This window comes from Bidens hawaiensis, unplaced genomic scaffold (assembly GCF_021521415.1).
Source record: "Bidens hawaiensis isolate Kalapana, Puna unplaced genomic scaffold, B.hawaiensis_p1.1 tig00003506_1, whole genome shotgun sequence".
Lineage (NCBI taxonomy): Eukaryota > Viridiplantae > Streptophyta > Magnoliopsida > Asterales > Asteraceae > Bidens > Bidens hawaiensis.
In genome coordinates, this window is record NW_027491197.1 from 2,549,728 (window position 1) to 2,568,178 (window position 18,451).

At 33.8% G+C, this 18,451-nt stretch overlaps 1 protein-coding gene across 1 annotated transcript; it reads right to left on the reverse strand.

Annotated features, from left to right (window-relative positions):
- Positions 1–5,711: 5,711 nt before the first annotated feature.
- Positions 5,712–10,319, reverse strand: LOC143623593 (cysteine-rich receptor-like protein kinase 15). The gene is made up of 7 exons (XM_077094456.1): positions 9,384–10,319; positions 8,292–8,435; positions 8,095–8,219; positions 7,787–7,997; positions 7,312–7,549; positions 6,624–6,774; positions 5,712–6,203 (listed from the first exon to the last, which is right to left on the reverse strand). The coding sequence occupies exons 1-7, from the start codon at positions 10,204–10,206 to the stop codon at positions 5,850–5,852; spliced, it is 2,046 nt and encodes a 681-aa protein (XP_076950571.1). The 5' UTR covers positions 10,207–10,319; the 3' UTR covers positions 5,712–5,849.
- Between the last annotated feature and the right edge of the window lie 8,132 nt (positions 10,320–18,451).

Here is an 18,451-nt window from a genome sequence, read left to right on the forward strand (position 1 = left end):
TTGAACAGTCTCCTTCACAACTAGGGGCATTCTGAAACTTTCATACGGCATCATTACTCTCATCTTGGGTTTGCGGGACGGTCCTTCACCATTCTTGGGACGGGAGTCAACAGAATCGTAGGCAGAGCTTCCAGTATGCCATTTTCGTTTGTCGTAGTGGCATTGCATCCAATCAGATGAGGGAGATCTTGGTTCCTCTTTGATTGGTCGGTTGGAGAGAAAAGTGTATGAAGGGTGAGGATTTGAAGGTAGGTATGTTGGATTGACAGGTGAGTAGTATGACGGGACCTCAGATGGTTGGTATGTAGGGATCTCAGATGGGTGATACGTAGGAACTTCGGATAGGTGGTACATGGGTATTGTTGGTGGATGGTAGCTTGAGTGCCTTGGAGGTTCATTTCTTTTCATGGGAAGACTATCGAGTAGGTTAATTAGGTAATGTTCGGTTCCGGGGAATTGAAATGGTTTAGTTCGATCTTGGTTGAAAAATGCTTCGTAATAATCTTCACTCATGTAGTCCTTTGGAAATGGTTCGGGTATTCCGGCTCTTTTTTGCTTCACGTTCATAACTTTTCATTAGCTTCTTGAAAGACATCTAAAAAGTTGGTTTGTTTAGAGTAAGGAGGTTCAGAAAAGGTTTACCAGCCTATCCTATCCCTATTTCAAATACACAAGTAATGAAAATTTTCCTATTCTTGGATCGAAGCTTAGGTATTATCTTGTAATATCTAATTCGCTAAGATCGATGGCTCTGATACCGACACTTGTCACACCCCAAACCACGGCCTAGGCGTGTGACACATATGTTGGTACCACATTTGTAAATAAATCAGAGTTACGGTTAATTAGCGGAAGACTTATAAACATGTGGATTTAAATTATAAATATTTACATACAAAAGACGGGATTTAAAAGTTTCCCGTTTAATGTTTAAAAGATTACTTGTTTAAGTTTTACAAAACCACCATTAATATTTATATTAAGTTTTATCAAAATATCCGAGCCATCGGATATCTTGAGCACTTCGTCTTTTCCAAGCGCTATCCTTGATTACCTGCGAAATTTAAGAAAATACGTCAGCAACGAATGCTGGTGAATATGCTGACGCTAAAAATATTTTCTTTACTTTATCACCCCTCAAGACTACGTAGGTCTCGGCCCAACATGGCTTAGGAATAACCAAGTTAAAATAACACAATTCATAAACTCAAGTCTCTATACTCGGTTCCCCCAGCAAACACCACAACGTTCTACTAGTTGAGTGCCTATACGTATACACAAGGTCATACTCCCCGCAGGCGAGCGTAATTGTGACCATGTGTGATGTGCCCACAACATATTAAAGGATCCAGACAAACGTACACGATAGCCTGAGGCCAGTATTTATACCCTTGTTTATAAATGTTTTAGAGACACTTAGTCTCATGTGAAGTTTTTCATATAACACGTTGACTCGTTTGAAAACAAGTTTGTAAAAGTTGGGGCGTATTCACCTTTTGATTTGGATATCTTATTTTATTCTTTCTTTGTTATATTTTATTTTATTTTATCGAGGTATCGAGTATAACCTCGACTTAAGGTTTAAGCCTTTATAATATTTTATTATTATTTTATTTGGGAATTATGCCTACCTTTGTTCGGCTTATAAACCATAATAACTTGAGCAGCACTCTAACGCCACTTTGCCTTCTTTATCTTCTTGATTAAACTTCTTTTCTCGTCACCTTTTCCTTAGCACGCCAAACGATGAACACCAAAACTTTCACCACTCGTAGGCACGCTTTCCAAGACTAATCACCATGATGTCGGGGAACAGCAAACTCCTTCTTGGTTGATACGTTGGTGGAACGTGGTATGAACAACAAGGAAACGACACGGAAATCATGGAATCAGACACGTTTTTCGAGGTGGATCGAGGGCACGCTTTCCAATGTTTAGAGAGATGTTCTAGAGTGAGAGAGATGGGCTGATTTGGTGTGAAAATATGAGATCCCGGACTTGCTATTTATAGACAAAATCTGGAGACCCATCGCGATACGCTATGGCCTTCAGCAGGCCCGTCGCGTATCGCGACGTAGCCCTGAATCGTCACCCAGTAGGTCTGCCACGTGGCAGACGGTGTGCTAGTGTGGACACGTGGCGGACGATTTGCCACGTGTGGCCACGTTTCAGGACACGTGGTTGACGGTGTGCCACGTGTGGACATGTGGCAGATCTGGTGCCAGAGGTGTCAGACCACGTCATCGCGATGACGTAGCTTCTACGACGATAGCGTATCGCCGTTGACCCTTTTCTAGAAGGTTTGACTAAGCCCTTCGCGATACGCGATGGTGTTGTCCTTTGTCCCGTCGCGTATCGCTATGGGACAGAAAATCAGAATTTTTATTTTAAACCCTAAGATTTGGAATTTTGACATTTTGGTCCTTTGAGTTTGGAAACTTGGTGTTTTTTGATCCGATATTTCCACGATGTTACATGAAACATGTATTCATCACTGTATTTTATGTATTGAATAATTCGTTGTATTTTATAATTATATATACATATTATTACACAACGATGTTATTAATAAAAAAACACAATGATGATTTGAAAGACACAATGACAAACAAAAAGACACAATGACATAATTTTTGTTTTAGTTTTTATATTACAAATTTATACCCATATTAAAATAAAAAATGCTTGTTATTATGATGATTTTTTTGAAAAAAATATATATTAATTCAATAGGGGGAATTGACATATGACTTGCATGTGGAGATAAAAAAAATATGTACTATATATTACTTTTATACCGTTTTTCTTTGTTCCCAAATTGACAAATGTCTATTAATTATGACTTCTCACACTTCTCATTTTATTGACATTCCTTGAATAAGTTTAAACTTAAATCTCTTATTTTGTTTGTAATCTATTTACCTAATATTAGTATACGTATTATATTTATTAGTTAATAGATTTAAAAGTTTTTAAGTTAATAGATTCAGTGGTCAGGTTATTCTAAAAAGTGAAACACAAAATCTATATTAAATATAATACACCAAACAATGGCAAATTAAGACACTTGATTTTAAGAGCTTTACAAAGGCTAATGAAAAAAGTACATGTGTTAGTAAGAGTAAACTTGTCTTTTAAATACAATTCATTCAACTTACAAGTTTGGTCCATCATCTTTAACCATATTATGTTTTTAATTTAAACTTTAAACTAACTTCTTACCCATGATTTTTAAACGACTATAGCCTTTTCATACGTTAATATTTTTATAAAAAAAATTATATCATAATAACGAGCATTTTATTCTCTTTAATTTGAATGTGATATTGTTATAATTTTTTTCAATTTAAATAAATTAATATGTTACGTATGAGTGTTTAGTTTCAGTTTTGATGATTTTTAAGTAAAACTTGTGAGCCTAACCGTTAATATTGATTTTTTGTCGTCCAAAACCAAACTCAACCGTTGAAAGTTGAAACCGAATCGTTACCAACGGCTTGGTTCCAGTTTGGTTTCACAGTTTAAACTTTAATAATAAATTTAGTTTAAAATAATTTTTAATTTAAATGTACCATCAATATAACTAAACACCAACGTAATATGATACTTGAGAGGATCATAAATAAAGAATGATAATTTAGCCACACAAATGTTAAATATCAATGGAAGATCTAGCACGCGAAATAATAACAGCAAATATCACAAAAAGAATTATACTGTAATTAGGTTAATTTAAAGTTGTATAACCAAGTTATTTGTAATAAAAAGATTTATGTTCAATTACATTTTAACTATATCTAATATGGGGAAAGTGAATACGGTGCTGTTAGCCGTATAAGCTTGCATGATAAACCTATCAAAACTACGTAGTTTTGACTAAAACTAATTAGAAGTTTAATTTAATATTTTAGTATTTCCAAAATTAGGTCAACTGATTTCTTCAAAAAGTCGTTCATTCTTCTTCAAGCTCTGCCTAATAAAATATTCATGTCATCCCGTTTGTGATTATCTCAAGGTGTTGTACTTCGATTTCCCCAATCAATAAAATCTTAAGTTAACAATGATATTCACCATATTGTTATAATTTGATAATATTTTCATCCTGATGCTTATCACATGTGACATTATTTGTTTGAAGACCTAAAAAATATTCAGTAAATCTTCAGAGAAAGTATGATTATTTTTCCTGGTGTATTATGAACTTAATGAGGTCCAGTATTTTGGTTTAAAGATTGGGGAAAAGATTGTAGTTAAACAAAATGTTGATGAAAATGGAAATGATTTTATTTGAATAGTGGATTTATAAACAAAATTACGTAGTTTTGATAGGTTTATCGTGCAAGCTTATACGGCTAACAGCACCGTATTCACTTTGCCCATCTAATATATATAACAAAACATATCTAATAATTAATAATAAAAAGATTAAAATGCATTTAACATTTACAATCTGGTCTGGTGTCATATGGTCGGTTGCAAGTATAAACCGCGAACCAATCGTTCACTACATTTTGAAATATTTGAAACCGACCAACTAACCGAAGTAAAAAAAAAGGAAAAAAGAAGCCAAACCAATAACCGGTTTAAAGGGTTTCAAGGGTTTCAAGGTTTTAATCGAACCATAAACATTCATATTTGTTACGTGATTAATAGGGTCTAGCACCCGCTGCATCGCGCGGGCACACGTCTAGTGGAAAATAATTAGATTAATTTGTTGCCACAAAAGAACCCCATAAAAATAATTAAAAAATCATAACTCAAAATTTTTAAAAACTAAAACAAGAAGTAAACAAACAATAATGTTTCTCACGTCTTCCTCGTTATGAAAAAAAAAGACACAATGTTGATGAAAAAAATATCATTGTGTTTTTTTATTTATCATTGTATTTTTTGTTTATTTTCGTCATTGATCGTGTCTTTTTTTTTTACCATTGTGTTTTTTACTTGATTTTATGTTATATTAGTCAACATTATGTTATAATTTGCTCGACATCTTGTTATATTTTGCTATATATTGTGTTTTTTTTTAAATTTATCATTGTATTTTTTTTGTTTATTTTCGTCATTTTTCTTTGAACTCCAAAAACGAGGGTAACATTTTAGTTTTTTAAACTTTTTCGTTGTTTATTTATATTTTGAGTTTTGATTTCTTTTATTATTTTTTGAGGATATTTTTTATGGACACAAATCATTCTCAAAATTTTCATTTTTATTTCCTTTTACATTTTAACTTTTCCCACAAATTTAAGGGGGTTTTTTTCTAACAAAAAGTTACGAGCACATACTAGATGACCTTCTAAAAAATGAGAAAAGAAATATTTTCTTTTTCACGCATATTAGATGACCTTTTAAAAAAAAATGTTTTTGGCAGACCCATTTTAAATTATGTGGATATATATAGCGTTACAGTTGTGGTTATGAATGACAAATTTAGCAAGTAAACATGATAATTTCCATTAAAATTTTGTAGATTCTTTTTGTTTATCTAGTGAACTAGTGATTTGATTATTCACTGCTTAGTGAATTGGTGATGCTTTATAGGTAAAATGAAAACGAATGAAAGACCTGGCCGTTGTACAATTTTGTTTTTTTGCGTTGTGCTCCAATACAAGTTATAGTATCTGTTTCTGTTACACACCTTAATATCATTGACACACACGTCCTTCGGTTATAAATTAATTTAATTGTATTAAGTGTAAAGTGCAATAATTTAACTTAATTGCTTATACAAACTTTAACAAAAATACGTACTATAAAATGTCATATTACATTTTATTGTCTAACTAGCAGTAAAATTATACAAACCTTTTATAGCAAGCACATATATTACGTCCCCCTAATCTTTAAATTTATCGAGGAACTACATCGGATATCGAAACATCATTAACCGAATATTTGGATGGTGTTGGTTTTGATATTGTATGATCTTCTGAATGAGTGGTGCATGTTGAGAATGAATTAAACCCGTGATTAGTGTTACTATTCACGAAGAATGCAGGCTCTGATGGTATTGGAAGTGAGAGAGAGTTGCTATTAAGCATTAGAACAACCGTTGACATTGTTGGTCTATCACTAACATTTTCTTGAACACATAATAATCCAATGTGAATGCTTTTACTAATGTCGTCCAATGAACCTAATCCTGCCTTCAATATGGGATCTATTATATTTGTGATTGTCCCATTCTGCAAACTTTTCCATGCCTAAAAAAGATTTTCAACTTTGATTTTCATGATGGAATTATTGTAGCACAGGAAAAAACCATCTAAAGAATACTAATTTATATTAAAAAAAAGTATGATTATATGATTAATTAGAGTGTGCGTAATGGGGCGATATTTAGGGGCGATGGGGGCTACAAAATGGAAACCCCTCCCCCCCCTCCCAACCCACGCATGAATAGGGGTGATTAGGGTTGGGGGGGAGTGTTATTTGTTGCCTGCTTATTTGTTTTATTATATAGTTTAAGTGTGATATATATATATATATATGAGGCTACAATACCATTACACCCCTAAAACAAAAACATATCATTTGTTGACTGGCGTCACATGACACAAGTCACCCAATTTTGTAGCCCATTCACTACACATAGCCTTAATAGTGACATGGTGGAAACTTACAAAGCCAAGAAGATATTCTTCCATCTCTCCATTTTGAAAACATTGGTTCTTTTGTCCTGTTATCATCTCCAATACTAACACTCCAAAACTGAATACATCTGATTTTACTGAAAAATTGCCATGCATGACATATTCTGGTGCCATATAACCGCTACATGAGAAAGTTGATCAGCAAAGTGTCAGCGCATACTTCAGACAAAAATAAAACAAACGAAATTATGAGAACAACCATTTTGACTAAACATATGACCAAAATAGTCATTGACTTTTCTTTTTTCCTTTCTAGTTTTTTGTTAATCAACATGACCATTACAGGTAATTACATCCAACTAAAAATACACCACGTGAGGTTACGTTATTAGCACATATCCTGGTGAGTTTTGTGTCGAGCGTGGCATATATTTTTGTGTTATTGGTTATCAGTCTAATTTACGCATAAGAAGTAGAATTTTGTGTCAATGTCTAGTTGGTGCAAAAGTAGCCAAGTCTTGCGAATAAAAGTGTTCATGTGTCTAGTATTGACGAGGGTTTCTTTTATTTAAAATTTATAACTGTCAAATTGATGAACTTTAAAATTGTCAATAACTATTTGGGTATATAAACTCGTCAAAATGACTATTCAAATGATTTAACAAATTAAGTTTCCGTGGGTCTGAATATTTAACTTGAAGGGAGAAAGTGTACTTACTAAGTTCCAACAATTCTACTTGCTTGACATTGAGTTTCCTCTTGATTAAACAATCTTGCCATTCCAAAATCTGCAATCTTAGGGTTCATTTCTGTATCTAACAAAACATTACTAGCTTTCATATCACGGTGAATTATCATTAGACGAGAGTCCTCATGGAGGTAGAGAAGTCCCTTTGCAACTCCTTTGATGATCTTGTATCGTTTTTGCCAATCCAGAAGTGAACGTTTAGTCGAGTCTACAACCACCATCAGTTAAGAAGTATATACGTATCAATTTCAATATTCAGTACAATAAAAACATTATTTGGCACCTCATAAATGTTGCTAAGTTTAGTCTCCTTAGTGATGTATTGTTATAACAAGAATTAAGATATCTTTAAAAATATAACAATAATTCTTGTATTTGTATCTAGTTGTTATATGTAATTTAGCACAATATGTGGCGTAAAAATTGCTCTTTTTTGAGAACTTACTAAATATAAATTGATCAAGACTTCCATTTGGCAAGAACTCATAGATGAGAAGTCGTTCACTTCCTTCTAAGCTAAAACCAAGCAACCTAACCAAATTACGATGTTGAAGTTTCGCAACCAACAAAACCTCATTCTTGAATTCCACTTCACCCTGCCCAGAATCTTTTGCTAACCTTTTTACAGCTATTTCACGCCCGTCTCCAAGCATACCCTAAATAGCATAGAATATATAGTGTATATAAACGACTACGTAATATCAAGATCCTCACTTTGGAACATAATTACCAACAATATCAATTTGTGTATACCTTGTAAACAGCTCCAAATCCACCTTGTCCGAGTTTATTATATTCAGAGAAATTATTTGTTGCTGTTCTCACTACATTAAAGTTGTATTTTAAAGATTCAACGTTGTCAATATCCGTTGTTTCATCTGTGTGTAAGAGAGAGGTTATTAAGGATGGCATAACTCTACTCGTCACTAACTTATAATGCAAGATCTTACTCTCAATATTTATTGGTGGAACATGCTTTTGTTCTTTCTTCCTCCTCATTCTTAAGACGACATATATTAATGCAATTATTATGACACTGATTGTCATAATAACAGTTACTTTTATCACTAATCGTGTCACATTCGAACTTTTAGCTGCAAAATGGAGAAAAACGTTCTCAGATATTTCTTGTTTTAATGTTAAGTCTAAATCTAAATAACAAAATAATAACGATAGTAAATCACTTATTCACTTGTGAAATAAACCTTGTTCTTAAAACAAAAGGTTATAACTTTGTGTGTACAAGCATATATAGTAAAATGTTATGTGGGGGTTATATACAGTCCACTGTGTCAAATCAAAGTTAGAAGTGCTTGACATTGTATAGAGTATGCCTGGGATTAAATTTAAAAATGCTTATTGGTATTTTTAAAAAGCCAATAAGTTAAAAATGTGTTTGGCAATTATAAAATTCTTTTTTATTTTAGGTTTTTAAAAGAATTAACAACAGTTTTCAAAAGTCCCAAATTCTGACTTTTCAAAATGGATTTTTGAAAAAACCAATAAGTCAATAATCATTTTTCAAACTCAATCCGAAACACGCTTATAGTCAAAATATGGTCCCCTCCTAATATTAAGTTGAATTAATATTTTTCCATTTATTTCTTCTTCTTAAAAAAAATATTACCAACCAGATTTTAAGTTGTGAGCTAATTATATTTTTCGTTATTACTCTAAAATATGTTGTATTATAAAATTTTAAATATACGTCCCAACATGTTTATATTATCCACATGTTAATGTAAATTTTATTTAAAACTGAGTTATGTATGATAATATACAAGTTATCACAAACTAATTAATATATAGCTGGTATTAGTCCATCCATAATTAGTGGTAGACTTTGGTAGATGACTTGACCATAGTCAATTTTAACCCTGATCTTTTTATTTTTTTTTTTTTGTAACAATTTGATAGATAACTCAACCACAATTAGTTATAACCTAGATTTCAGTTATAGTCTTTATAACTACTATTCTAGTTAGTTCATATATAAGCTAAATTAGAAATGATTTTATATAAACATGAATATATTCCCATACCCGGGTGGGGTGTTGGTAGTGATAAACCCGGTGGAGTTGCTTGCAAAGGGATGACCATAGTACTCCCGTTATAAAAACGATGAGTGTCGTAACTATATCTACACATCGGTAGAAAACACGTGCCACCGATTCTCCCACTTAACCCACTACTCACATACTTATCATACGCATTCTCCACGCACTCGCGACACTGCGCCCCAGATAAGTCTGGAGTACACTGCACAAGCCCATAAATCGTTACAAAATCCGACCCTGTCGTGTTCCCAGTGGCAAACTTCAGCAACGAGTCGCCAGCAGCCGCATCTATCTTCAACTTGTTCATCAACACGTCAAGAGCCCCCATGAACCGATCCCGGTCCCATGCGCTATTCGTGTTCACCACAATCCCAGTACCCTCCATGTTAATATTCCCTAAAACATCCGCGTTGGAGTATTTCAACAAACACCTGCCGTAGTATCCTACTGCTTGCTTTTGGTTAGGACATACTTTTGGCAACATGATGGTGGAGTCATTTAGACAACTCATGCACAACTCCGGCTCCATGTCTCCCTGGCATAGGGCGGCGGAGTGGACTCTGTCGCCGCCCTGGCCAATGGAGAGGTTGAAGAAACCGAAGCCGGAGTTGGTGGTGTGGAGGCTGGATAAGGTGGTTTTGAGGTTTCTTTGGTATGGACTGTTTGTGGTGTAATTGCCCGTGTCTCCACAAACATAGTATCTAAAATCCGGTTGAGCTAAGGTGATATTGGTAACATTGGTTAAATATAATATTGTAAAAGTAAGGAGGAGTGTTCTAACGGGGATGAACATGTTTAATGGTGGCATGTGAATATAGTTAACTGGTTGGGTCGATTTATAGCCATTGCGTATTGACTATGGTCAATATATAAGACAATAATTAAAGTTATGCCGTGAATGACCGGATACTCCTAGTCGTTGGTGTTTTTTCCACAAGTGGAATTAATTGGGGTGGGGTTCGGTATTGATATAAAAAATTGTCAAGAAATATGGGTGACGGTATTGGTAGCGAAAATGCTTGGTATAATACCGGTTCAATAGCGATCGCAAAACCTTACAAGGCGGGTAGTGAATTGGTACCGAAAGTATTCGGTACCATTTGCTTATCCCTACGTACATGATATACTAATCTTTTTTCATCTTAGATTAGACAAATTTAGTCACTTTTAAAAACCATTAAGATTGATTAAAGTTTAAACCAATGTTTTTCCAACAACTAAATTTGCACAAAAATATAAAAGGTTACACGAAATTCCACCCTGCGGAAACATGAGGTCCTATTCCTAGACGAGTATAACGCTCTGTTACCGAGTTTACTTAAAGAGTGAAAGACTTTCTTTCATTTCCTCTCATTTCGCTTCTTTTTCTTTTCGTTTCTTTCGAATTCGGACATATGAAATTTAGCCCAGACTCATCTCAATCTCATTTTCTCTTCTATTCTTTCGGGGGGGGGGGGGGGGGGGTCATTTCATTTTTCTCCTTAAATTAAACTTGAGAAGACAGTTAAAGACATGATTTTTGCATTGTCTTTAACAATCTCATTCCATTGCATGCATCTCTTTTCAAAATTATACTTTTTCCACATAAAGAAATGTTAAATAAAATTAAAAGAAAACGAAATAAGCTTTGAACTCGAAAAGAAAAAAAAAACAAGTGTTGGAGTGATTAATTCCATGTGGTGTTTACGCTATGACGGGCGTTCCAATTAAGATTTTTTTTTGTTGTTTTTGGTATCTTTATTAGGTACCTTTAGCGTATGCTTGTGTCATGTTGGCACCGTAACGAACATAACTGACTAATACCAATTAAGAAATTGTAAAATTAATTCCACAGGTAACGAAGTTTAAGTATCTAGGATCATTCGTTCAGAGCGATGGGGAATTAGACAGTGATGTGACACATCGAGTTCAGGTAGGATGGTGTAGATGGAAGGCAGCCACAAGTATATTATGCGACAAGAGTTTCCCAACTAAACTAAAGGGGAAATTTTATAATGTAGCAGTTAGACCTGCAATGCTATATGAAACAGATTGTTGGGCCATCAAGATGGCACAAGTGCGGAAGATGGAGGTAGCAGAAATGAGAATGCTACGCTGGATGTGTGGGCCATCATTCATTTCATTTTTCTCCTTAAATTAAACTTGAGAAGACAGTTAAAGACATGATTTTTGCATTGTCTTTAACAATCTCATTCCATTGCATGCATCTCTTTTCAAAATTATACTTTTTCCACATAAAGAAATGTTAAATAAAATTAAAAGAAAACGAAATAAGCTTTGAACTCGAAAAGAAAAAAAAAACAAGTGTTGGAGTGATTAATTCCATGTGGTGTTTACGCTATGACGGGCGTTCCAATTAAGATTTTTTTTTGTTGTTTTTGGTATCTTTATTAGGTACCTTTAGCGTATGCTTGTGTCATGTTGGCACCGTAATGAACATAACTGACTAATACCAATTAAGAAATTGTAAAATTAATTCCACAGGTGACGAAGTTTAAGTATCTAGGATCATTCGTTCAGAGCGATGGGGAATTAGACAGTGATGTGACACATCGAGTTCAGGTAGGATGGTGTAGATGGAAGGCAGCCACAAGTATATTATGCGACAAGAGTTTCCCAACTAAACTAAAGGGGAAATTTTATAAGGTAGCAGTTAGACCTGCAATGCTATATGAAACAGATTGTTGGGCCATCAAGATGGCACAAGTGCGGAAGATGGAGGTAGCAGAAATGAGAATGCTACGCTGGATGTGTGGGCCATCATTCATTTCATTTTTCTCCTTAAATTAAACTTGAGAAGACAGTTAAAGACATGATTTTTGCATTGTCTTTAACAATCTCATTCCATTGCATGCATCTCTTTTCAAAATTATACTTTTTCCACATAAAGAAATGTTAAATAAAATTAAAAGAAAACGAAATAAGCTTTGAACTCGAAAAGAAAAAAAAAACAAGTGTTGGAGTGATTAATTCCATGTGGTGTTTACGCTATGACGGGCGTTCCAATTAAGATTTTTTTTTGTTGTTTTTGGTATCTTTATTAGGTACCTTTAGCGTATGCTTGTGTCATGTTGGCACCGTAACGAACATAACTGACTAATACCAATTAAGAAATTGTAAAATTAATTCCACAGGTAACGAAGTTTAAGTATCTAGGATCATTCGTTCAGAGCGATGGGGAATTAGACAGTGATGTGACACATCGAGTTCAGGTAGGATGGTGTAGATGGAAGGCAGCCACAAGTATATTATGCGACAAGAGTTTCCCAACTAAACTAAAGGGGAAATTTTATAAGGTAGCAGTTGGGCCATCAAGATGGCACAAGTGCGGAAGATGGAGGTAGCAGAGATGAGAATGCTACGCTAGATGTGTGGGCACACAAGGTTAGACCGAATAAGAAACGTTGTGTTTCGACAGAGATTAGGGGTAGCTAACATATCAGACAAGATAAGAGAGTGGAGACTGAGATGGTTTGGACATGTGAAGAGAAGACAGACGACGAACCCGGTTAGATCCGTAGAAAACATTAATATAGAAGGGAGGAGGGGTAGAGGACGACCTAAGTTGACGTGGGATGAGAGGATTAGGCATGATTTGATAGACCTAAATCTCTCAGAGGACATGGTTAGGGATAGGAATTTTTGGAAAAGTAAAATTAAAGTTAAGGACTTTTAGGAAAAAATGAATACCTTAGGGGCCTATATTTACCTTATTTTGGTCACATACCATTATGGTATTTTCTTTTCATATATATATATATATATATATATATATATATGTTTAAGTTCAAGAAAGAAATCAAATTATTGCAAGAAATGAGAGAAATGAATATGAGCCACTAGTTTTATTTTAAGTTTTAATTATTTAAAAATAAATAAATAAAGATATAAATGCAACAATAAATGCACCCCCTCTCTCCAATTAATACAACTAATATAACTATAATAAATATCTCTAATTAATATATCTAACTAATTTAACTATAATAATTAAAAAGATAAAAACACTACTTTAGTTTTATTTTTTATTTACACATTCTTCATTTTATTCAACATAAATACAATTTATTCATATAATACTATTTCTTTATATTAAAAAATAATTTTCACTCAATATATTAGCATATATCAACGTATTTAAGTTCAATAAATATACAACATATATAAAGTTATATAACCTACATTTGTTTTGAGCAATAAAAACATACAACATACAAAAAGCATATAACTTACATATGTAATTCGACATCAACAATTATATAAACTACACAAAGATACACATACCCTACACATGCGTAGGTCATATGCTTTTCGTATTTAAGCTATATGTTTTCTTATTTTTAGAACAAGAGTATGTTATATGTTTTTGTCTATGTTGTATATTTTTTATTGACATTTAATGCAACCATGTGTAAGATAGTTTTTTGTATTATTTATCACAATGTAACTACGTGTTGATGGATATTGATATGTTGAATTTGAAGAAATTGATTTTTAAAAGAAATTAATGTATGAATAAATTGTATTTGTGTAAGATAAAATTTTTGTGTGTAGGTTATATGTTTTTTGTGTGTAGGTTATATGTTTTCGTGTGCGTTTGTATTTTATTGATGATGAATTTTGTGTGTAGGTTAAATGTTTTTCGTGTGTAGGTTATATGTTGTCTTATTCTTAGAACAAGTGTAGATTATACGCTTTTGTGTAGGTTGTATGTTTTTTGTTGATATCTAATGCAAACACATGTAAAACTTTTTTTTGGTATTATTCATCATAATGTAAGTATGTGTTGATGGATATTAATATGTTGAGTTGAAAGAAATTAGTTTTGGATAGAAAGAAATTTTAATGTATGAATAAATTATACTTGTGTAGGATAAAAATTCAAGAAACAAAAAGTAAGTTATAAAAATAAATGAGTTCTTAATATTTTCTAATTATAATAATTTAATTAGTTATATTAATTAAATTAATAAGTATTATGATTTATTAGTTATATTAATTGAAGAAATAGAATAATTAATAGCTTCTTTATTTAGCTTTAAGCATTTAAAACTTAAAACAAAACTAGTGGTTCATATTCATTTCTTAAATTTCTTGCAATAATATCACTTCTCTCTTGAACCATCCTTTATATATATATATATATATATATATATTATCATTTTTTACTACGTGCTACTATGAATTATATTATAGTTGAACTTCTATTTCATTTTATATTGCCGTATACATATGTAGTCAAGAGTCGAGGGTCTCTCTGAAAGCCACATCTCTATCCCGTTAGATAGAGGTACGGTGTGCCTATATTCCACCCTCCCCAGACCCTACTTATAACTTTGCTATTTGTGGGACTCCACTGGGTATGATTGATTGATTGATTGATCAAATTAATTGATATTGTGCATGTGTGTATTCATAGTTTTTTTATAATTATATAAAACGATAAGTGCGATTATTTATTTAACCGCTTATACAAACATATAAAATGGACCTTACATATAAATGCCCTAATAAGTTTCTTAGTTTGATGATAAAACAGAGTAAATATTTTAGAAGTATTAAAATGCATATGACAATTGCATTCGATCTTAAACTCATCTAGGAATAATATCAGATACCGAAACATCATTTTTAGAGCTTTGGGATGATGTTGTTTTTGATATTTCAGGTTTTTCTGAATGAGTGTTCCATGCTGAGGAACCGACTTCCTGCCCAGTGTTACTGCTCATTAAAAACGAAGGCTCTGATGGTACCGAAAGTGAGAGAGAGTTGCTATTAAGCATTAGGACAACCGATGACATTGCTGGTCTGTCACTAACGTTTTCTTGAACACATAATAATCCAATGTGGACGCTTCTAATGATGTCGCCTAATGAGCCCGATCTTGCCTTCAATGTGGGGTCTATCATATTTGTTGTTGTCCCATTTCGCCAGCTTTTCCAGGCCTGTAAAAAGATTAACTTTGGTTTTCATAATAGTGATAATGCAGTACAAAAAGAAAAATAACCTAAAGAACACTAATTTCATGAAAAAGAAAAAAAAATATTTAGTTATAATGGTAGGGTGGGCGGATACATACAAAGCTAAGAAGGTATTCTACACTCTCCCCATTATGAAAATATTGGTTCTTTTGTCCTGTTACCATCTCTAATATCAACACCCCGAAACTAAAGATATCTGACTTTATTGAAAACTGACCATGCATAGCATATTCCGGTGCCATATAACCACTGCATGAGAAAATTGATCACAAACAAATGCATTGGATAATAATAATAATAATAATAATAATAATAATAATAATAATAATAATAATACAATGGAAATGTGAATATACATTTTGATTTTGACTAAACATATCACGTAAATGGGTATTAACCTTTAATAGAATCATCAAAAAGGTCGCTACAAATTGTTTTACATTCAATCAATATACGTAATGTGTTTCAAGATTACGCCAATAGCACATATCGTGGCAAGTGTTGAGTCAAGTATGACATGTGTAAATGTGTTAAAGCATTCACATCCCATCCTTTAAATTTATGTGAGGAGAGTATGTAAATTATAGGGTAAGGTTTTGAGTGGTTATGAGTATAAATTATAGAGTGGCGAGAAAAATGTAATGATTTTTTGTAAATTTGGGGAAACATTTGGGGAACATTGTTTGCCCCTATTTATTCTTTAATATTTGTTGGATTGGTTGTGAGTAGAGGAGAGAGAAAACTGTAATGATAAATGAATAAAAAATATTATTTAATTAAACAGAAGAGAGAAATGTAGTGTTTTTTAGGGGGTGTTTGGTACAGAGAATGGAAATGGAGAGAAAATAGAAATGGAAATGGAATTGTAGAGAAAGAGAATTGGTATGGAGAATGAGAATCATTTCTCTTGTTTGGAACACGAGAAAATAAACAGAGAACTCTACCATACCCAACCCCACCTCCACCCAACCTGACACCACTCACCATCGCAGCCCCACCACCACAGCCCCACCACCACCACAGCACCACCACCACAGCCCCACACCACCAGCACCACCACCACAGCCCTTTCTTCAACCACAGCCCACCACCACCGGCTGCCGCCACCAAACCCCCTTCTTCAACCACAGTACACAAGAAATTAAAAAGATTCAAATTTTTGGAACATAAGATATAGAAAAATGAGGCTCAGATCTGTCATCACTGCCTCTTTGGAGATTTTGTGGTGGTGGTTGTGGTGGCGATGATTAGAGGTGCACAAACCGGTTTTTTTAAAAAAACCGGTTCGGTTATTAACCGGACCGGTTATTTTTGGCCCGGAAAAAAACCGGTTCGGTTAATAACCGGACCGGTTAATAACCGGTTTTTGTCTGTCAAAACCCTAACCGGTCTAACCGGTTAGGACCGGTTTAGAAACCGGTTATAACCGGTTAATAAACCGGTTTTTTTATTAACCGGTTTTTTAATAACCGTTTTTTTTTTTTTTAATAACCATTATTTTTTCACAGTATAAACAAACCGGTAACTACAAGGCAAACCGGTAACTACAAGGCAAAACAAACCAAAGATTAAAAACACATAACTTTCATTTATAGTTTTTACATTAAAAATACAAACATTAAATCGTTATCGCATATTTGTAACTCAAAAATACAAACATTAAAGAATGCTTAGACACGATTACATGAACAACTTGCTGTTTCTTACTCATTATTTGCCTCCATGTTTGCTGTTTCTTTAACTAATTTTCTTCGCTACCCGATCCCGAGCTATTTCTTAGGTAATCGTCGTACGCGGCTTCTTCATCGGTCATTGGTTGAGTGTGTCCTTCATTGACCTCGTCTTCATACAAGCCCGCTTCATACTCCATTTCCCCCTCGAGTGAGCGTTGATGTTGTGCCCTATCTAAAGAGTCCAAGTAATCCTTGTAGCAAATCGACATCTCTATAGCTGGTGGAGTGAGTCGAGTCCTCCTAATCGATATAACCCTGCCAGAAACAGAAAAAGCAGACTCCGAAGCTACCGTGGAAGCTTGGACCGTTAGTAAATCTTTAGCCATGGCGGCGAGGATCGGAAACTCATCCTCCTTACCTCTCCACCAAGCCAGCAAATCAAGACTTCTAAATTCATCCGGAGTCATGTGTTTCACAAAGTTGGTACCACCATACCTTCCAAGTTCACTGCTTGGGGTGTTTACCTTTTGACGTTTACCGGCGTCTTCCCAAATCATGTAGTACATCCCCATTTCAAGGTCGGTTTGGGATTGGGATTGGGCAACAGCTCTTAACGAGTCATGAATTTGGGAAGACGACCCGTATTTTGTAAGGTAGACATCATACATGTTTGACAAGGTGGTGTTGAAAGCATTCTTTAAAGTTTGGCTATAATATGGGTTTTGATCGTCGTTTAACTCTAGCTCATCACAAATTTTTTCTATTAAAGCTTCAACACCACCAACATTGATGCAAGGGTTTAACGCAGCAGCACATGTCAAAACAGCGGGTAGTTCTTGAAAATATTTTCTAAATTTTTCTTTCATTTTTACACCCATATCAAAATAAGGTAACTTTGTGCACATGACAGCAATTTTTGGTAAAGCAATGGGGCTTGTTGGATAGTAAACCCCGGATAAACTAGTTGTGCAAGATTTAAAAATTTGAAGGACCTCCGTAACGATCTCAATCAATAACCAGTTTCTAGGATCGTACGGTGCACATTTACCCCTACTTGACAAAATTTGATGAAACGCAATTAATGATTCTTTTTGTTGGATGGCTTTCTCAAACATATTACAAGTCGAGTTCCATCTTGTTGGACAATCCCAATTTGGCCCCAACCATTGACAATTAGCTTCTACACAAAATTTTTTGTATCTTGAAAATGTTTTATTGTTGCTAAAAACATCTCGTAACATTCTTTTAAAATTGTTTCTTTGCGTTTCGATCACGTTTAACCCATCTTGCACGGCCAAGTTGATAATATGTGCAATGCATCGGCTATGAAAAAACGCTCCATCACAAATAGATAATATGTGCAATTCTTTTTGTTTGTTGAATCACAAAGTTTGAAAAC

Excerpts from the sequence above, each read along its gene's own strand:
- LOC143623593 (XM_077094456.1), bottom strand. The coding sequence starts at position 10,206 with ATGCCACCATTAAACATGTTCATCCCCGTTAGAACACTCCTCCTTACT. Across the intron at positions 7,550-7,786 it reads TCTTGATCAATTTATATTTA|ACTCGACTAAACGTTCACTT; the intron begins GTAAGTTCTCAA and ends TGGTGGTTGTAG. Across the intron at positions 6,775-7,311 it reads AGTAGAATTGTTGGAACTTA|CGGTTATATGGCACCAGAAT; the intron begins GTAAGTACACTT and ends TTTCTCATGTAG.